General features: G+C 40.9%; 1 protein-coding gene across 6 annotated transcripts in view; it reads left to right on the forward strand.

Moving 5' to 3' along the window:
- ZBED1 (zinc finger BED-type containing 1) overlaps positions 1–22,462 on the forward strand; it is a 254,154-nt gene that overhangs the window by 41,954 nt on the left and 189,738 nt on the right. For 5 of the 6 annotated variants that reach the window (XR_007770959.1, XR_007770954.1, XR_007770957.1 and 2 more), the window contains one exon: positions 20,404–20,511. Coding sequence is in view for 2 of the 6 variants with exons in the window: in XM_050933119.1 (XP_050789076.1) it covers positions 20,404–20,511 (108 nt within the window). In the remaining 4 variants the exon portion in view is untranslated. Of the gene's footprint in view, positions 1–5,944; positions 6,144–20,403; positions 20,512–22,462 lie in introns of those variants that run through there. The other variant, XM_050933128.1, reaches the window with a different exon arrangement.

Here is a 22,462-nt window from a genome sequence, read left to right on the forward strand (position 1 = left end):
TACTTGCTATGGAATGGAACAATCAATTTGACCTTGTAGTCACTGGGAAGATTGTGTGATGGCTGGAGTGCTGAGCTGCTGTGCACAGTCAGGTTGCTGCATTCTGAACCAGCTGGAGCTTTTTTGGGGCAGGCAATATCATTCCAGTTGCAATGTATTGCAGTAATAATTTGAAGGGCACAAAAGCGTGAGTGTCAGTGTCATAATCTGCATACACTTGGAGGAAAAGTATTCCTGTGGCTAGGTGGGATTTGGAAGAAGGGACACTAGGAGCTACTCGTCCATGTCATAGCAGCAAAGAGTTAGGGTGACCAGATAACAAGTGTGAAAAATCGGGACAGGAGGTGGGAGGTAATAGGAGTCTATATCAGAAAAACACCCCAAAATCGGGACTGTCCCTATAAAATCAGGACATCTGGTCACCCTACAAAGAGTTCAGGAGGAACCCGAGACTTTGAGCTGTCTTGACAACCTGAAGACAGACCTCCCCTTCTCACGTGATAGTGATTGCATGGGTTTGGCTAGTTCTTCAGTTTCTCTCCTCATACTAGCATCACTTCCATCTTGCCTGGCTTTGGCTTTAGCCAGCTACTTTTCAGCTACTAAACACTGCTCTGGCTTAGGCACTGGGACAGCTGTGAAGTGGTGCTGTGACATTTGATCCCTTCCTGTCCTTCCTCTTTCATGATTCCAAAGATGCCTCTTCATTCCTCCTTGCTCCTTTCCTTCTCTCTTGCTCACAGCACAACGCCCAGAGCCAGATCCTTTCCTTATTCTCTTCTGCACCCCTTCCTTCCTTCTATTCCCTCCCCAATATTTGATTTCTTTCACTATTTATTTAAATTTGAGTCAAACTAACTGGCAGAACTCAAGATTCTTCAAAACTCCAAACGCTGTATAAGTTTCAGAACTTGTCCCTGATCAGGGACAGTGCGGGAGGACGGGAAAGGTCCAAAAATGTACCTGTTTACAGATTCTAATAACTACTACCATAGCTTGGAGGTGCTCAAAATTTGCACCCACCATGAAAATACATCTCTTGTGCCACTATACCAGAGCTCTAAAAATGCCTGTCATCTTGCTGAGAGGTAATACATTGAAGCGTGATAAAACAATGCCCAAGCTTCCTGACTGGATATCAAATAAAGTATAATTGAATTAAATATTCATTGCACATCACTTTGCAAATGATTAAAGTAGAGTTTGAATTGTAAGTGAATCTAAAAGTCAGGTCTAAGGCATTACATCTTTGGGTGACATCTTTCAAATTATCAGGGAAAACTCAATGTGTGATGCAAGGCATACATTTGAAATGCAGCCACATGACATTCATGGAAAAAGCCCTGAAGAGAGAAATATTGTGAACAGCAGAGAGATACTGTAGCGTACAAGCCAGTACAAGCTCTCAGCCTCGTTTCCTCAAGCTTTATTATGCTTGTTTTCTTGCTAAAATTAAATTGCTTTATGTTGCCTACCAGAAAGCGTCATTCAAATCAGGCTAATTATTTAGCATCAAACAGAAGTTGTGTGTATTTTTATATAAATATTGTAGGCAAGCATGCACTGCATCAGGTTTGCATATGCTCTCCTCTAAGAAGTGTTCTTGGATATCTAGACTGCATGGGAAGTTGGTCATGAGTTTGATGTATTTTAAAAATTGGTCTTCAAGGACTGATTCTGGTAAAATAAAGATTGTGCTACAAAAAAGGCTCAAAAGAAATCATTTCTTGAATGGAGAAGGGTATTGTAAAGATTGTGTTGCAGGAAGGATAGTTTCAAATGTAGTTACCTACAACAGAGTCATCTGTTATGGGTTTGATCAAAAACATCTGGGCTGAAATACTAGCCTCTGGCTGGACAAAACTCCAGTATATTTTTGAGGCCAGAATTTCACCCCTTGCATTTGTGTTCTAAAGTATGGAAGGGGTATTAGATTCCATTTGTCAAGAAAATGATGTATTATTTAGAAAATTAATCAGGTCTTTAAACTTTGGAAAGATGTTTATTGGAGAGATTTAGAATGAGGAATAAAGACAGGAATGGAGATTGTCATATTCCTTGAGAGCATTGCTCTTAGTGCAGTCTTTGGGTTTCATTTAGTAAACAGTTAAATTTCTTCAGATCAGAGTGATACATTCTAATTGAAGCATTAATAGGAGGTAAATGTTACTATAGACTGATAGCCTCTCGTGTCAAGACCAGGGGCGGCTCTAGCCACCAGCAAAGCAAGCAGGTGCTTGGGGCAGCCGATTTGTAGGGGTGGCAGCCAGCAAGGATCCAGCCTGGGAGCTGAGAACCAACAGGGGGCCCTGGGAGCTGTAGTTCCTTGGTTAGCTCACTGCCAAAAAGCCAGCCCTGGAGCAGGGAAATAACTACATTTCCCAGCATTCCCGTGGTCACTATCAACAGGAAAGGGAGTGGGAGGGAGTAGGGTAGCTCAAACCTCATCGTGCAGCTTGCTGTGAATGGAGAGCTCACCACTAGAGCGGGATGGCACTGTGAATGGGGAACAAGTGTGCCTATGGAGTAGAAGGCTTTGGCCCAGATATCCCTTTCAAAAGACATCCCCAGACTGGATTAGGGATACTGGTGTGACCTCACCTTGTAGCCCTCAAAGAAGGAATTGGGTGGACTAAATGGACAGTGCCACTTTCTATCTGAGGTATGTGGATCCCACTAGCAAGGGAGGTATGTGGATCCCACTAGCATTTAAAATGAAAATAAGGGAGAGGAGGCTCTACTGGACCTGGGCAGCTTTAGATACAGTACCAGGCATGTAGGAGGATTTCCACTTCTGAGCCAAGAAAGCAGAAATTGACTTTTCCATTCCAGATTTAGCTAATATTCAGAAAGGAAATCTAGAACCTGCCTTCCAGATTTGAACACCTCAAAATTCAGAAGTGCTCAAGCTCAGTTTGAGCGGCTGTTACTTCATTTGTCCCAAATCAAACATACTGATCCACTGTAATTTGCTGTAGAAAAAGTAGGATAAAATTGAAAAAGAAATATAAGAAATGGTTTTTAGGACTGGAATTGCTATTTTCAACAGCTATTGCCTATTTTTTTTTTTTTAGTTTTATTTGTTTAAAAGGAAGCCAGTGGTATTGCATTGGCAAATTCCCCATAGAAACAAAGGGTGGAACAAAAGAATAATAAAAGCACCTCAACTTTTCCTCATTTATGGAGGACAGTCTTATAATATGCATCCAGATATCCTCCAATCACACAAGCTGAAAATTGTTCCACTTTACTGCAGTTCTGTAACCATATGGGAACCAATCCTGTCTGTGTTCTGTGCACATCCAAAATTTCCGCTGAATGACCTGCCATGGGAGCAAGTTACCAGTGACCCATGGCTGGGGCGGAAGGAGGGTGCAGGTGTGTGTGTGTGTAGTGGGGAAGCCCAGGGCTGGGGTGGCGGGGGGTGCAGGTGGAGGGGGCAGAGACCAGGGATGGGGCGACAGAGTGTGGGTGGGTGGGCAGGTGAGGGGAAGGGGAAATCGCAGAGCTGGGGCAGCACGGGGTATGTGTCGGGGGAGAGCTCAGGGCTGGGGCTGCAGAAGGTGCAAGTTAGGGGTGGGAGAGAGATCCCAGGGCTGAGGTCGGGGCAGCCAACTTTTTTTTTTGCTTGGGGTGGCAAAAAACCTAGAGCCGGCCCTGGTCAAGACACAGCTGAGGAGCTTTTAATCTGCATAGTAATTCTGCATATTAAAAATCTTTTACAATTTTGATGAAAAGTAATTACAGGGCATGCACAATAGTTGTTTTTATAAGCTAAACAATTCATCAAACCCAATGAATCCACATTAGACTAATGGCCTATAGCATTTCATCATACAAGTGAATGTTCATTTTATTAAAGTGATACAAATGTCTAATTTTTAAAGCCTCCAAAAACTACTTGCACCACAACCTTGTGAAGGAAGAACAGTCTTCATTGAAAACTAAATGCATGTCCTCAAATGGCCAAGGAAGATAGAAGAAAAGTGGAAGGAGTATTGGATTCCAGGATAGCTTCAACAAGTCTTAAAATAAATGTTTAAGAATGTTCTAAGAGACCATGACTTCTCACATTAGAGGACTATCACCTCAAGTGAAGGAAACAAAGAAGAAATTGGTATCTATTTTTAGAAAACAATTTTTTTAGTCATAATTTAGATGGATATTTTTAAGTTTCATGTAGCTCACCCAAACAAATCACTTTTACTCATCAGAGCTTTTGTGCCAGATTCCAGCTTGGTGAAATTTTACAGGAGAATTTCCACTAATAGTTAAAGCACTGACGACCACTGTAAATGAGAGAATAGCAAGTCCAAATTCCATGACTAATTCTAATTCTTAATTGTCCTTGTTTTGCATTTTCACTAATCAGTGTGAGCACAGTTTACGTTAATCCACTTAAATGCCCCCAAAACATGAATCCACTTAAATAAACTCCCACTATATCGATATCAAATATCCAGTTTTTCCATTATTATGTCGAAAGGTACAACAGCAAATAATCATTGCATAATGTTATCAAGATTCAAGTTGGTCCTTCAGTAATTCTCTCCATCTGTCATATACATATACAAAAAAGTATTTAGGCAAAGCTGAGATGTTCAGTTTTGAACAGAAACTGTTATATAGGAACTAGCACTCATTCTATTTATTTTATTAGTATTTTACCAAATACAAAAGAAAAAGGAAGCTTTCTAAAGCTAAATCTCAAATTAGGCAGCTGAAACTTCCTTCTTGCTGATGGGATGAAAGATGTGACTGTGATATGGGTGGGTTTAATCTTGGAGAGACAGTATGCAATTGGAAATGAGCAAATGTATTTTATTTTCTAAAATGTATTGACAGAGGGATTCTTAAACCTGTTTTCTGTGCAGTTAACAATGGCTAAGCTATTTATGATTATTTTGTCCTTTTTTTTTTCACACCACGTTGTCTGCTTATCAGGGTTCATTGTGGTATCTGAGCACCTCACAAATGTTAATGAATTTATCCTCACAACACCCCTGTGAACGATCAGAGTATTATTTCTGTTTTAATGATGGGGAAATGGGGCACACAGATTCAATAACTTCTGAAGGTCTCATAAGAATTCTTTATTGAATTCTTGGCTCTGCTACAGATCTCATCAATCCCAGTGCAATGTCAAACTCACATGATCATTCCTTCCTTTCTCACACACTGCTTGCTTGTTATGTGCACCTGAATCCAAGATTTGGGTAGCCCATGTAGAGAGAAGGGAGAGGCTTACATTCCTGGGCACCGATATACGGGTGGGTAGGCTAAGAGACAATTGAGCTCTAAATGAGATGAGCTGTTAAATAGAAGAGAATGTTATAAAGCACCGTTTGAACATTTTACCAGAAACCTGCTTGCTCGAGAGCTAAATTTATTAGCCAGAGATAAATTTGAAGGATAGGGTAGTAAGGCTGAGGAGCAATATAGTTGAAAAGATTGTGGGGAAGGAGGACAAAGGGGAAGGTGGGAGGAGGTGATGGGATTCCAGTTTCATCTTCTGACAATCTGGTATCTAACTTCTACCAATGTTTTATATTGTGGCAAGTTTGGACTTATTAACCTTTTGATGCTTTTAATAACATAAGGCCTTTCTGGTGTTTAAAGATGAATTTGATGTCAAAATATCTCCCCCTCACTTTTGAATACTGATTGTTTCCTATACTAAATTTCCACTTATCTTACTTTTCCCAAGAATATTGAATCATTTTGCACCGTTTATACTGACTAATTATTGGAGTTGTGTATATTTCAACATGCACTTCAGTTCAGAAGTGATTGCCCCAATCTTGTAAAGTGAAGTACTCCAGCAACTTTCAATCACTTAAGGTTGGATTCCTAAATTGTAACTTTGTAAAAATGAAAATAGTTTCACTCTTAACAAGGTTTGCTTTAGACAGATTGAGTGATAACAGAATGTTCTGCTCTTTAGCAGAAACAGGATGCTCTTGGTCTGATTGGAGTATGGAAGTGCAATTTCCCCATCTCTGTGAAGAGAGAGGATGCAATTTACACTGATCGAAAACAATCTTGCCCACGTTTCAGATCGGAATGGAATTTTAGCCACAGCTTCCTAAATGAAAGGGGCTTTGCAGGCTTTTGCTTCCTCTGAATGGTTATAACACTGCTAGGTGGGTTTTGTGCAAGCACTCTTTGAGAAGGGTGGATTTAGCTATAGGGTCTGATTTTTATTCTCAGTCTCATCTGTTACACCAATCAATATAAGTACTCGGTGCCGAAATACCTTACAGATTCGGCTGAAACAGCCTACTAAGCCATGGTATGGCTACGGTAGAGTAATAACTACAAACACAGGGAGACCACTGATATGTGAAAACAAAGGAGATCAAAAAACAGACTCTTAGGTTACAGGGCTCCTGAGTTGGAGACAACTGGCAAGCACAATTCCTTATATTAAGGAACTCAGTCTGTGGCATATTGCAAGTATTCAGATAAATCTATTACAGTAAAGGGTTTTCTGAACTGAGGAAGTTGCAGAAAACACTAGTTTGTGACCTGTCTTTGAGTCCAAACTGGTTTTCAGTTGAATTAAATGGCAAAACTGACACTGAATTCGGTGGGAGTAGAAAGAACATGGTTGTGCATGTAATTGGTAGAAATACCGTAAGTAAAGGAGGAAGGCTTAAGGTTAAAAAGCCCTGGTACAGTTGAAATCTGCGAGAGTCTTTCAATTTATTTTATTGGGAGCTAGATTCAGCTTGAATAAAATTTTATCTGCCACACCCATTCCTGGAACTGAAATCAGTTGGCTTGAATGGGAATGTATGGCAGTGATTCTCAAACTTTTGTACGGGTGACCCCATTCACATAGCAAACCTCTGAGTGCGGCCCCCAACCCCCTTATAAATTAAAAACACTTTTATATATTTAACACCATTATAAATGCTGGAGGAAAAGCAGGGTTGGGGTGGAGGCTGACAGCTCCTGCCCTCCCCCGCCATGCTCCTCCATGTAATAACCTCACAACCCCCTGAGGGGTCCCAATCCCCAGTTTAAGAACTCCTGATATATGGTGTTTCCTTACATCTTCCCACTTACCTCTTGTCACCTTGATTTACAAATGAACTTTGTGAGATTAGTATCTGAACCGACTGAAATTTCAAGTGAGTATCAGCTAAAGTTGGACACATTTTTTAAAAAAACCTGATCCATCATATATAAATTCTTCCAATTACTCTCTCCCTCTCAGCCTCATTGAAACACTTTTACCCAGAACTTTAAAGGTACACATCCACTAACATTACATATCCTCCACTAACATTCTGCTGTTTCTGTATACATTTTACTTGACACTTATTTCTCATATGCATTGGTTGGTAATCTGTATATCTCCCTCCACATTCAGAGTGAAAAACGATTGATTCACTACTGGAACCTTTTAAATTTTAATAGCTAGTGAGCAGAAAAAGGAAAGGTTTCAAAAGTAAAGGCAATAAAACAGCTGAAGAGAGGATATTTTGTGGAATATTTAGAGTTTGTAATATATTTTAAACTGTCGACAAATGTGGTAATAGAGCCATGGAAATTAGAGAAAATCTGTTAGCTTCTGTTAGATCTTTAGTGCAGGATTATTTCCTAAAGTATAATTTATAGTGTTTTGTCCAGTTCTGTTTTAAATCACTGTAGTAATAATGCTAAAGCATAGATATCCATCCAGCTGTATTCCTGGTTCTGTCATGGATTTCTACTGTGCAACATTAGACAAGTCATTTAATCATTCTGTGCCTCAATTTCCACGCCTGAAAAATGGCAGTGATAGTATTTACCTCAGAAGTATTATGAGTCTTAACGTTTGTAAAGCGCTATGAAATTTCTGAGAAAAAGAGCTAGGAAAGTGTTGTATTTTAGCTTAGTGCAGCTTACTGTGTTATCACGGTTTGTCTGCACTACATCTGGGAGCATGCCTCCTAGTTCAGGTAGACAGCCGTGTTAGATCTGCTTGAGCTAGTATTCTAAAAATAGCAATATGGACACTGCAGCATTGCTGGCGGCACAAGCCCATCTGACCCCCTGGGTCTGTAGTCTGATAGCTAGCCCATGCCGCTGCCCCAGCATTCACATTGCTATTTACAGTGTGCTAGTTCAAGTTGAGCTAGTGTGTGTCTGTCTGCCTAGGCTGGGAGGCCCTTTCCCAGCTGCAGTATAGACATACCCTCAGTCATAATGGATCTCAGAGAAAGACAGCATTTCCTGATACTGATGATACATTTTATTGTATTTGTTGTTTGATTTGTAAAATGTGGCAATTGCTGGGGTTTCTTGGCAGAGATGATCCCATTACCCCATGTTATATCACCTGGGATCAAGCCCGCTCTTCAGCTCCTGATTTTACAATGGGAAAGACATAATTACAAGAGGACATGACTTGCAGAGCAGAGAGAAGTTTTACATAAAATAATTTCATTTAATATGTACAATACATGGGGTAGCTCAGTGGTTTGAGCATTGGCCTGCTGAACCCAGGGTTGTGAGTTCAATCCTTGAAGGGGGCCATTTAGGGATCTGGGGCAAAAATCTGTCTCGGGATTGGTTCTGCTTTGAGCAGGGGTTGGACTTGATGACCTCCTGAGGTCCTTTCTAACCCTGATATTCTAGGAAAAGGGTCTGGTTGTGAGAGAGAGCAACAGTATGATATGTTCAAGAGAAAACTACATGATATTTCTGATTGAAAGATACACCTGTATAACATCACTAACCTCAGTAGAGTTACTCCTGATATATATCAGGGTAAGGTGGAAAAGAACCAGGCCCACAGAGTGCAGATATCATAGATAAATAAAAAGAAGGATGAAAAGTAAGCGGGACAATGAATAGAAGGCACATAGAGCCTGTGTCTCTTTCTGTGTACTTGAGATTGTATTTTCTCATGTAAGGGAAAAAAAAGACTGTTAAATGCACTGTTTCGATAAATGCTTATGAAGGGAGTGGTTACTTGTTGGTGTTAGTATCAAATTTTCTTTCTTCACCTTTTCAGCAAATTTCTGAAAACTTTTAGCATATAAGGTGTTGATTTGCTGTGTACGGTAGGTAATTACCAGGCTTTCTTCACACTTTTAGCAACACCTCCTACTCCTTGTCCTTATTTCACTTGGCTGGGTGTTAGTTTTTGTCAAGTGCTTTTCCTGTGCCAACCTATGGCTGCAGATACCTCCAGGAATCCCTTTAGTACAGTGGTCTTCAGTTACTTCTCAGGAGCAAGATGGTGCAGTGGTGTCTGTGCTCTGCAAGCCTGTCACATCTGGAGGCATGGCTACAAAGTCCTTCATTCTCTTACAGCTGTAAAGGAGTTAGTTGGCATTTGTCCACATGACAAAAACATTACTGTTCAGCAAAATTTCCCATCTCTGGCATAATGCGAGCATAGTGCTATGCAAGCCTCCCTTCAACCTCAGTCCTTATCTGAGACATCCTTTTTTCTCCAGCCTCTCTTAAGCAAAAACTAGCTGAAGAGTGGAATAGCAGAGATGTTTAAGACTGGAGGGCAGTGGGAGAGGTTGCACAGTGTCTGCCTGCACTATACCTAGCTTTCAGAAACACTAACTTCACTCACAGGATTAGAGTATAAAACAATTTGTCCCTTCTCCTGTTATTCTTTGACTGCTTCTGAGGGCCTACCCCTATCACTCTCATGCAGGCAAAACTCGCATTGACACCATAACAGTAATGAGCATGGGATCACCTGTTGTCCTGTGGAGCTGTTAACATTTTTCCCATTTGTCTGATTTCTTTAATAGTATATTCTGTTTCTCTTTTGGGCAATTCTAAACATACAGGTTAGACTCTCCAAGCACCATACAAGCCTCGGCTAAAGGAAGAAGTAAAATGGAGTTAAGGTTTAAGGCTGTATTACAGCTTTAGGAGTGTACAACTGCATCTTAATGTTTGCTCCCTTTTTTTCGAGGCCTCTCCATATTTGCTGGGCCAAATTCTCTTCCTTAGTAGTTTAGTCTCAGTCAAAGTCACTGTGGATTTGCATTTTGAAAAGATGGGATCTATGATGCTGGATCAGACCATTGTTCCATCAAGCCTCTAATGCTGTTGTGTAAGGGCTTGTCTACACTGGCACTTTACAGTGCTGCAACTGTCTCGCTCAGGGGTGTGAAAAAACACTCCCCTCAGCGTTGCAAGTTTCAGAGCTGTAAAGCACCAGTGTAGACAGTGCACCAGTGCTGGCAGTCGTGCTCCCAGCGCTAGTAGCTATGCCCCTCATGGAGGTGTTTTTTTTAAAGCGCTGGGAAAGTTCTCTCCAGCGCTATGCTGCGACTACACAAGCCACATTAAAGCGCTGCCGGTGAAGACGCGCCCTTAGAAGACTGAAGTAGAAAGTGAATTTAACTTTTCTACTATTTAAACATTCTCATTAATTGCCTCCTATGTCTTCCCTCTTGGTGGTCTCAAAGCATGCATGCAGATGCTTTGTTCCTTTTGAAACATATCCTATCTTTCTGCATCATCACGGTTGGCCTTGATTGCAGTGAGTCCATTGTGGCTCTACAGTGCGGGAGGGGTGAGGAAGGGAGGCAGCCTGTGGAGAATCTGCACAGAGATACAGGAGAAAGGGCATGAAGACAGATGTGGAGGTCCTATTTAAATTGTTTGAAAATGGGGTCCTAATTTTTCGTTATCATTTTCTGTTTAAGCCTTCTGCCAGGTGGTTAACAGCAGTGAAAAGAGCAGGGTTTAATATACCTAGGGTCTCTCTTAAAACATAATTAAGCTGGATTGATGCCTGCTCCAGAAACCTGGGAAAACTAAACACATATGAGACTGTGTACAAACAAGGGGATCTCTATTAAGGGAAAGGGAACACAGTCATAGCCTTGGGAAAACACAGCAACAGAATATATGTGCAAGTTACAGGTAAATACCGTCCTTCTGGTAACTTTCACAATAGTCTCACTCCCTTCACACCTGCTGGTGAGAATATCCCACCAAAATCCAAGTTTATATATACTTATGGTGACCTCCTAAGTGTCGCTAGGGGAATTGTGGATAAATAGCCTATGCAAATGAACATCTCTGTGGCAGCACATTTCACCAATAAATGGAATTGAGAGGGCTTTTCCCTTTGGCTTCTAGTCATAGGACTTACATCTGTAAGTATCAAAAGAAGTTTCTCTCAAAAGCTGTCATTTATGTTATCAATATATTCCTCCTGCAAAGGGTATTTTGATGTTCCATTCAGTCAGTTAATAATTGGGTAGCTAAATCACCCATTATTATTACCATTGTAGCAAATTATTTTATAACTTCATTTCTAACATGTTGATCTCTTAACATGGTAAGGTGTTCATCTGATTTTTATCTGGAGGCCTCTAGTATAATCTTAAAATTAAATTAAAATTTAGCACTAACGATGTTTATCATCACTCATATCATGCTTTACAAAGTGTCCTACAGATGTCTCCCAACATTCTCATAAGGTAGGTGAGAAGTATTTCTTTGTAAATGTGGGGAAACTGAGAAAGCGGTTAAGCGACTTGCCCAAAGTTGCAGAACTGGGATAGAACACAGGAATTTCTAATTCTGGCTCCTGTGAGTAGCTTGAGTCCCCTCTGCAAATGTTACCTATTATTATTTTTATTTATTATTTCCATGACTAGTGCCAAGGAACCTTAGGCATGGACCAGGACACCACCATGCTAGGCTCTATGCAAACACCTCTCTCTCCTAATACTCATGCTGGAATGTATATTAGAAGGGCACACAGAAATATTGTAGAAATACAGCAGTGGTTGCTTTGTTTGTTCATTTTTATTGGCATTTTGAAGGTGTCATAAGCCACTAGTTCAGAATAGCTAGTTTTACCATGTTTAGGTCTTCTAAATTTTTATGGGTGCCATTTCTTTCTCAGTCAGTAGGATCAGTAAGAGTTGGGAGTGCTCAGCACTTTGTAAGATTGACTGCTTTGTTTATGAGAGCACAGGGCTTTTCCAGTTACTATTTCTGTCCCAGATTATCATCCACACACAGGGAGGTATCCTCTGGGTCCAGTGCGAGGCTCTAGTGAGAAGCCCCAGTCTCCTGCTGGCAAAAGGTGCTGTGATTTCTACTGAGGCCCTATCCCTGGATCCATCTTTTATATCAACCTTTGTGTAGTAGGTATTGGATAAATTCAAAGTCTAGCCCCCTCAAGCTGCTGGAAGAAGGGCAAGTGTTTTTTTCTCTGTTCACTCATTTTGGGAGCCCTCTGGCTGTTACGGCTCTTTTAGAAGCGCCTTTGGGTGTTATGGGATTGGGGGGGACACATCTCCATCAGCTTCTGCCACAGCCTCTTGGTTGCTACAAGAGAGAGGAAGAAAGAAGTTTCTGCTATTCTACTAGCCCTCAGCCTACATTTCTTTGCCTCTTCTGCCATAAAAATCTTAGTGCCAACCTCTGCTGCTCACCATTCTGTGCATGATTCACAGCTTGCCCACAGGTTTCTAAATAGTGGGAGTAAAGCCACTCCAAATCTTATGGACTTTACTTTGTTGTTGCTTGGCAAAGTGGTGACAGGCAGAAGAGGTATAAGAACTGTCTGAAGACTCAGTCTGGAAGATTACATTTGGAATGTTCTCCTCACAACCAGGAGGGCTAGGAACTTTTTTTTCTTTTAATGAAAGTTTAAATTGTGTAGAAGCTGAAGGCTCAAGCCCCCACACTTGCCATGGAGTGATTTGCACTTGGAATAATTATTTTCTTCCTTGGTTCTATTTACTAGCTTTCCACAAGGGCTAAAAAACTATTGGGACCTTGTTATCACACAACCTAAGTAGATATCTACCTTAGCTTCCTTTCTGAGAACTGTCATTTGGACAGAATTATCCAGTAGCCAGGTGATTACAATCAGGAATAGCAGTGCAGAAGAATTCTTTTGTAATATATCATTTTAAAGTTGGTGAAAATGCTTTAAAGCTCTGCATTGTTAACTTACCCCTGTAAATAAAAATGTAGGAAAAGTATTTGAATGTTTAGGATGAGAAAAGCTAGAGAATAATGTTGTAGTCGCCTGAGCTCACTATACTATTTCCTTTACCCAACTTGAAAAACATGATTGTGTTGTGCTGTGTCACAGTGAATTATATTGTGTCTGGCAACAACACTCATCACCCAACGTTCACCTTCCTTTCAACCTGAATATTGCTGTACGAAAACAACTCTGAACTCGATACTTGTCATCCTGTCATCAAGCTAAATATTCACCTTTCTTTTGTGTCTCTACTAGTCAAGGCCTATGCTCTTACATCTAAGGTTTGTGACACAAGTGGAGCAATTAGGTAATAAAGCAAACCACAAAAGCCAGCAGACTAGGCAGGCAGCTGTCTATGCTAGGCAATGGGGGATACCAATGAGAGGAGCATGTCCTATGCCCCTCCTCTCTCTTTGACATAGGTACCTTCCTGCAGTCTGGACTTAGGTGCTTATCTCTGCTAGCCATCCATGAAAAGGAACCCATCTGCAGTCAGGAGGCTCAGGGTATGTCTACACTGCAATTAAAAACCCATAGGTGGCCTGTGCCAGCTGATTCAGGCTCTCAGTTCTCAAACTGAGGGGCTGTTTAATTGCAGTGTAGATGTTTTGAGCTGAGGCTGCAGCCAAGCCTGAATGTCTACACAATTAAACAGCCCCTTAGTCTGAGCCCCGTGAGTTTGAGTCATCTGCAGTGGGCCAACCACGGGTGTGTAACTGTAATGTAGACATATCCTCAGGCACTTATGGCCTTTCTTGCAGGAATGCCTTAGGTGCCTGCTGCACTCCACGCAAAACAGCTGGAGGAGGAGATGGTGGTGCCCACCTTATAACTTTTAGATCAGTAGTTAGAGTACTCATCTGGGATATGGAAGAGGTTGTTTCCCTCCCTCCCTGCAAGGGAGAAAGGATTTGAACAGGGGTCTCCCACCACTCAGGAGCGTTCTCTAACCACTGAGCTATGCGATGTTCTGATGTAGGGCTTCCTCAGTCTATCCTGTTCTAGCTGTTCCACTGTGGATTAAATAATGAAAGAGAAATTGAAGCAAGGGGACAGTATCCACTGTACCCTAAACATTAGGGTAGAGAATCACCTCCTGCCTCTTCAGGCCCAGTGACTATTTAAGTATTTATTCACACTGGAACGGTCATTGGGACAGGACAGAGAAGAGACATCATGGATTGCTTTGGGGCCTAGGTGGGAGACAGGTGTCCAGACACCTAGAGGGAGGCAGCAGTACACATATAGAAACATAGGCGCTGAGGGAACTTTTGCCCTGAAAACTTAGGCACTGAGTGAGTTGAGATATCTACGGGGTTCAGCAGGAGTTTTGTGGATAGCAGTGGAGCCTAAAACTGTGCCTTACGTGCCTAAACCTGAGATTTAGGCACCTAAGTCTGGGGTGTAAGTATCTAAGTACCTTTGTGGATTGAGTGATGACTGGGCCTGATGACTGGCCTGTCAACTTTATAAACCCAGTTCTGGTGAGAGAGTTGGGTTTTCCCTTTCCCATTCCTCCAGCATTAAACACCACTCCATCAGCTTCTCTTGCTCATCATGTGTCCAGCGTCTATCACTTTTCTGACTTCTTCCCATCTATCCTTCCCTCTCTCTCTGCCCCTCCATTTTTCTCTCCTCACAATCACCTCATTCTCAGTGACTTCCACATCTACTAAAATTGTAGCAAAGTTAGTTCAGTGAACAAAACTAATAATGTAGTTCAGTGTTTCTCAAACTGGCGTTGCTGCTTGTGTAGGGAAAGCCCCTGGCAGGCTGGGCTGGTTTGTTTACCTGCCCCGTCCGCTCCCACTGGCCGCGGTTTGCCGCTGCAGGCCAATGGGGGCTGCTGGAAGCAGCGACCAGTAAGTCCCTTGGCCCATGCTGCTTCCAGCAGCTCCCATTGGCCTAGAGCAGCCAGTGGGAGCCGCGATCAGCTGGACCTGCGGACGAGGCAGGTAAACAAACTGGCCCAGCCTGCCAGGGGCTTTCCCTACACAAGTGGTGACTCCAGTTTGAGAAACACTGATGTAGGTCATTGAAATAAGTGATGGGGATGTGTATCCGAGATATTAAAAAAAGAGTGGTAGGTTGAAATGGAGGACATGAGGAGAAGGGGAAGGAAGCAGGAGGCATATTTAGAGTCAGAGGAGGTGGAAGATTATATACTTGGGGCTAATGGAAAGGAGTCCCATCTAAGGAATTTTTTTTTTTTTTGGAGCATCACTACAGTTGAAACTGCAAATATCAGTACAGAGAATGAATGAAAATGGAATAAACCTGAATATACTGAACAGACGGTTGTGGAATAAAAAGAAATTGTACTTGTGTAGGCTTCCTCATCACTCTTCATAGAAGTTGTGTTGGATTGGGATGGATTTACCTCTGCTGGGGGCTATTTTCAATGTACGTTCCTATTTAATGAATTCTTATTTATCTAACTTTGTCAGATGTGTCCATTAAGTAGGCACATACATATGTTTGTGCCCTGTAATTTGTCTTTACACATGCATATAAATTGTAGCATTATCTACAAATGGATCATCCTGCCCCCATCATCAATAAAATCCTAATACTTCTTATCTCAACTCATACCAAACCCCTGGGGAAAATCCTAAGGAATTGATCTTGAAGTACAGGCTCATTTGGGCTAAGGAATATTAGCTTAGAAAGAGTTAGTTATTGTTTCTTTGTGAATGTTTTGAAATGTTGGAACTAAAAGATTTCCAAAATTCTTCAACTGGAATTACTTTTAAGGAACTCAGGCCCTGATCTAGCAAAGTGCTTAAACATATGCTTAACTTTAAGTATACGAATGGCCTCACTAAAGTCACTGGTATGAAATTGGAACAATACACTGGAGAATCAGGCCCCTTGATTCTGTGCTGAAAGCTGCTTTGTGGCAGGACCTTTTTGTTGTTCATGCATTTGCTGTATTCTTCCTGCTTGTCAAAGTCCCATCAGCACTGGGTCCCTTCTTGTTCCCTTGATCCATTATGCTGTAGTCCACCTCCAAATTGTTGTCCTCAGCCGTTTCATCCATTGTTTCAGATTGGCACTTGTCAGTGCTGTGTCATGTTACAAAGAAATCATCCAGTTGCTGCTTTGGTGACCTTCCTCCTTTCGTTTGCACCTTCAGTGATCATACTACCTTCTACCATATGCACCTGTACATTGAATGAGACAGAATTTACCATAGTATTTTGATAGAGTCCAAAATGCCACACAAGTTACAGTGCCTACATAATGTGATAAGCCTGATATTTATAAACGGTTATTGTTATTCCTTTTTAGCAACTCTAACAATTCTGCAAAGTCAAACTATTTTCACTGGATGGCTGAAAGGAACACATGTGGCCTAGAGACTATTTCTTTGCCAAATTACAAATTTCTGCCTTGTCTTGTTTAGGCACAAGAGCTGTTCCTAGAAAAGTTGGAATTTCTTATTTCATTCTGGAAAAAAAAATCTTTTTTTATAAACTTCCTTCATTTTCAAAAACTGCAGGGGCATTTTTGCTCAACATTTATTTTCAAGTGTCCTCATGAAGAGAGCAGACCTGGAGAACATCAGCCAAAAAGGTAGAAGCTTCGCAAAGTAATAAACGCCTGAAAAAGGCCTTTGGAATAGAAAATTTAGTTGACTACTGAGTGCTCACTCCAGCTGTAATTTCAACCTTAGCTCTTAGGACCTGCTTGTGGGCCCCTTATTTGCAGTTATTCAGATAGGTAGTCAGTGGGGCTGCTCCTGTGAATAACTCCTCCCCCAGTTAAGATGGGGGAGGCAGCATAATCTAGCTTTTAGTTATTGGAGAATATATTTATTGGAGCAGGTAGACACACAACTCTCATTTTAAAAAAAAACCTTTTTAAAAAGGATGTCCTTTCAGTTACAAGGAAAATTGTGAATTTAAGATACCAAGGGTGGAACTCCTGGCCTTGTTGAAGTTAATGGAAGTTTTGCAATGGACTTCAGTGAAGCCAGGGTTTACCCAATATGTGTACGGGAAGAGAGAACTCATGGGAGCAGCACAAGTAGTGTGTTTAAAGACTACTTAAAAATATGGGACTGTTACTACATTTTAGGGGGTTCCTTTTTAGGTAACACAAAGTTAGATAACTGTTGGACAGATCAAAGCCTGCTGCTTTTTGAGCTAGTGTGAGACTATTGTTTATTTGTTCTTTGTATTATACTAGTGCCTTGCAGCACGAGTCATGGAACAGGATTCCCTGGAGCTAGCTGCTGTACAAACAGGGCCTTACAAGCTAAGAATAAGATAAAAGACAGCAGATGGAGACAGACAGATGGGGAAGTACAATTAATGAGACCGTATTGGTCAGCATGGTATGTGGTGGTCTTGGCACACTTGCAGCCTCACTGTTGTCAAGTTTTTTATAGACCTGACCGCAAAGGAGTTTTCAGGAGGAATTTGAAGGTGGATAATGAGGTAGCTTTGTCAATGTTTATGGAGAGTGCCTCCAAACCATGTGGGGCAGCACGGGGAAAAGTGCACATATATTTGTTTGAAAATGGGGTAGTGGAGGCTGGCATGACAGGCTGATTGAAGGTGAGCACTCACAGCTCAGTAGGAATTGAGAAATGACTGGTAGGGCAGGGACTGACTGTGAAGGTGGTGGTATCTACTCCACTCCGTAGGGACACGACTGCTGCAGACTAAAATATTCAACACAATTTTTCTTCCTGAGCATCCAGTAGTTTACTCTCAAAAGAGAGAAAAACCCTATTAACTTTACAAATGCCGCATTTTCTTACCCTGAAAGGCTCCTCACACCTCTGATTTTATTTTATTGCTGTAATTTATTTTTTTCCCCCAAAGCAATTAAATTGAAGTCATGGCTTGTTCAACCTTTCTTCTTGTTTAGCTGGAATTTCTTTTCTGTTGCTGCTGTTGGGGTTTTTTCATATAAGGCTTGATTGTGCAACCTTTAAACCACATTGATGTAATCCCTATCCACATAAAAAGTCCCTTTAATTAAGCCAAGGTACTGTCCCAAATTGATGTGTCAATAGAAGAGGCTTTAGAGCAAACTGGTAAACTGAACAGAAATAAGTCACCAAGCCTAGATGGTATTTGCCCAAGAATTCCAAAGGAACTCAAATATAGAATTGCAGAACTATTAACTGTACTACATAACCTGTTGCTGAAATCAGCCTCTGTAGCAGATGACTGGAAGGTAGCTAAATGCTTATTTTCTAAAAAAAGGGCTCCGGAGGGGATCCTGACAGTTGCAGGGCAGTGAGTCTAACTTCAGTACCAGATGAATTGGCAGAAACGATAGCAAAGAACAGAATTATCAGACACACAGATAAACATGGTGTGTTGAGGAAAAGTCAACCTGGTTTTTATAAAGGGAAATCATGCCTCACAGCCTGTTAGAATTCTTTGAGGGAATCAACAAGCATGTGGATAAGGGGGATCCAGTCGATCAAGTGTACTTGGACTTTCAGAAAGCCTTTGACAGGGTCTCTCACCAAAGGCTATTAAGGAATCTAAGTAACCCTGGGATAAGAGGAAAGGTCATCTTATGGATCAGTAACTGGTTGAAAGATAAGAAACAAGAGTAAGAATGAACTGTCAGTTTTCACAGTAGAGAGGTGAACAACGGGGTCCTCCAAGGATCTGTACTGAGACCTCTGCTATTTGACATGTTCATTAATGATCTGGAAACAGTGAAAAATGAGGTGGCAAAGTTTGCAGACAGTAAAAATTATTGAAGATATGTAAGTCCAAAGCAACCTGTGAGAAGTTACAGAGAGATATCACAAAATTGGGTGACTGGGCAACAAAATGACAGATGAAATTCAACATTGATAGGTGCAAAGTAATGCACATTGGAAAAAAAAAAACCCAGCTATAGATGTGCAACGATAGGTTCTAAATGAGCTTTAACCATTCAAGAAAGAGATCTTGGTGTTACTATGGATAGTTCTCTGAAAACTTCCGCTGAATGCCCAGCAGTGATCAAAAATGCTAACAGTATATTAGGAACTATTAGGAAAATGATAGAAAATAAGACAGAAAACATGCCTACACTATATCCATGGTACGCCCACACCTTGAATATTGTGTCCAGTTCTGGTTGCCGCATCTCAAAAAGGATATAATGGAAGTGGAAAAAGTTTCAGAGAAGGGGAACAAAGACAATTAAGGGTATGGAACAGTTCCATATAAGAAGAGATTCAAAAGATTAGTGCTGTTCAGCTTAGAAGAGAGATGACTAAGGGGGACGATGACATTATAGCGGTATATAAAATCATGAACGCGTAGAAAAAATTATTAGAGAAGTATTATTTACCCTCTCAAACAAAACAAAAAACAGAGGTTACCTGATGAAATTAATAGGCAGCAAGTTTAATACAAACAGCAGGAATTTCTTTTGTCACACAACTAACCTGTGGAACTCATTGTCATGGGATGCTGTGATGGTCAGAAGTATAACTGGGTTCAAACTGGATGCATTAATGGAGGATAGGTCCATCAATGGGTATTAGCCAAGATGGTCAGGGACACAACCCCATGCTTGGAGTGACCCTAAACCTCTGACTGCCAGAAGCCAAAAGTAGAAGACAGAAGTGGATCAGTCCATAATTGTCATGTTGTGTACACTCCCCCTGAAGCTCTGGTATGGGCCACTGTTGGAGACAGGATGCTGGGCAAGATGGACCAAGGTCTGACCCACTGTAGCCGTTCTTATGTACTTATGCGAGTAGGAGTTGCACAGTTCTGCTCCTAATGAACAAAATATAGACTAAAGCAGATAAACCCTCAAATATTTAAAGTGACATATGTTTTTATATGTTTTTAATATTTTTATATTCTATAGACTAGAGTACAGAAATGTTGGGAAGTGGACACCAGGAATTTTGTTTTTACGTTTTTTCTTTTTCAGCTTATTGTGATTTTGCTCCCTATTATTGGGGAAGCAAATACAGAACCCCTTTCCAAAAGGTCTGAAGGATATCATGCTGCTTACTGAAAAATTCTTATATTATCTCTGTATGCATGTTTGACTAAATAAACAACCTGTAAATTGACTTGCAACAGCTGCCATGTGTCTTTAGACAATAGAAATAGTTAAGCCGAAAATCGTAAAGGACAGATTGTTGCAGGACAACAACAATAACAACAGAATGCATGCAAATAGAAACGACTACATTTTTCTAATTGGACATCTATCATTTGTGTGTCATCAGCCTCAGTCTTTTGTGAACTATTAATACTAGAAAATTATACTGTGGTTGATAAACGTAAGTATTATGTTCCTTTAATTGCCTACCAGGTTTGTTGTTGCATTTTTTATTGGCCAAAGTTGAGTGTATGTATGTATTTATAATATGTACCTTATATCCTTATCTGTATTGCTACTGTGAATTAATGCATTATTTTTTTCTCTTCATGTAGTTTTCCCTACACAAAATGGAAATGTCGCTATAGTGACTGGAGGTGCTAAAGGAATTGGTTATCATACTGTGAAGCATTTGGCAAGACTTGGCATGCATGTTATACTAGGTACTGTCATTATTTTGTCAATACAAATGTATATTGTGCCTCCGGAACTAAAATCTTAAAGAAATATCTGTCCAGCAGTATAACTAAAAATATGCCTGGTTGTTACGGAGCCAAATCCTGCCAAGCCTTATGTTATTTAAAATGTTTATTACGGCAGTGCCTTGGGCCGACCAAGAGTGGGGCCCCATGGTGCTAGGCCCTGTACAAACACAGAGTGGTAGATGGTCTCCGTTCCAAAGAGCTTACACAAATCTCTTTTGTACAAGTTCTAATGTTTAGCCCCTCTGAATATTTGGCCCATAGTTTATGTTGCAAGCGTTTTTATGAACTAGTACTGGAATCCTTTCATGCAAAAAGCAGTCAGTGTGAGCACATATATAAAACACACACTTGACCATGGTAATTTGAAATACATTGTACACTGGGCACACTTTTAAAATGTTCTTTTTACTGATTTTTAGGCAAAGTGCTACTGTTATGAGAAGGTATTCCTCCTACTTAGGATGTGGGAGACAGTAAAACTTTTTTAAGGTGTCCATTCTACATTAAGAGGAAATATTATGAAAAATGTAAAGGTATTTTTTGGTGTATTTCATGTTTTGTCCCATATAATGTAACTCAAAAGAAGTTAGGAAAATTGTTCTACGTAAAGCAAACATTGAATTATCCACACACAAAAAGATTAGTGAAGATTTTGAGTCATTTTTCACTCCAATTCTGGGATTTTCTTGGATTTTTTTTCAAATTATATAATGTTTAAAACACTACAATATATTACCTAATCTTTTCCTGTTGCTAACCCACTAGCTTTTAATTTAAAATAATGTAATTTAGAGCTATTCCAAGATTACTCTATCTGTGTTTAATTATACTTCAGCAATCCAGAAATTTAACTTTATTCAGATGGAAAATATGCCTATATTAAGAGTGAAAAGCTACTAGCAGTGGTGGATCAGTCTGTTCTCAGTCATGTGGGTGGGAATGCAGAGTACCTCCATTAACATTAAGGGAGTTACTCTGTCTTAGTACAGGTGTAATGCAGAGAAGAACCTAGGTGTACATGTTTTAAAAGTCACATCAAAATCAAGCATCTGAAAACACAACTAGGTGCTACTGTATTCTAGCTAATGTTGTCACTATTGCTATTGTGCTCAAAGTATCTTTATATATTTCTAAGGTGAATTGCAAAAACTTTACTCAAAAAAAAAAACCCAGTTCCTGTGTCATTTTTTCTCCCCTTTCTTTAGGAAACATACAAACAAACTTTTGGTTTTGTTTTCAAAATAATTTTATATCATTTAAGGTAGAAATGGTGAGAATTATTTCAATCAAGTGCAATATCTGAGCCAAACCCTGACCTAGGCAGGGAGCCCAATCAGAGCTTCACAGCCTGGATGGGTTCTGCATCCATGGAGCCCTCCAGAAGGGAGAGGCCCCCTCAGCAAACTCAGCAGTCACTCTGGCAGGCGAGCCCTGCCCTGTTTGGCAGTGCACCGACATTTCTGCACAGAGGCAGGAGGAGAGGGGGCAATGCATCTACCCCTGGTGTTTGGCCAGAGAAAGAGTTAGAGGACTAATAGATCCCCTCACAGAAATGTATGACAGCTGCAAAGGAAGCTATTGACTGGTAACAGTGGAGCCCATCATGTGCTGATTTACCATGGTGATGGGGCAATATAAGAACCTCAACAGAATCCCAGGAGTCGGTGCTGGAACTACGGGTGCTGGGAGTGCTGCTGCTCCACCTGGCCTGAAGTGGTTTCCATCATATCCAGGGTTTACAGTTTGGTTCAATGGCTTTCAGCACCCCCACTATACAAATTGTTCCAGCACCCCTACCCCCCGGGCAGGGCCGGCTCCAGGGTTTTTGCCCCCCTCAGGCAGTGGGGAAAAATAAAAGCCGCGATCAGTAGCAGCTCAACCGCACCACTTTCTTCTTTGGCGGCAGGTC

This window comes from Gopherus flavomarginatus, chromosome 1 (genome assembly GCF_025201925.1).
Source record: "Gopherus flavomarginatus isolate rGopFla2 chromosome 1, rGopFla2.mat.asm, whole genome shotgun sequence".
Classification (NCBI taxonomy): Eukaryota; Metazoa; Chordata; order Testudines; family Testudinidae; genus Gopherus; species Gopherus flavomarginatus.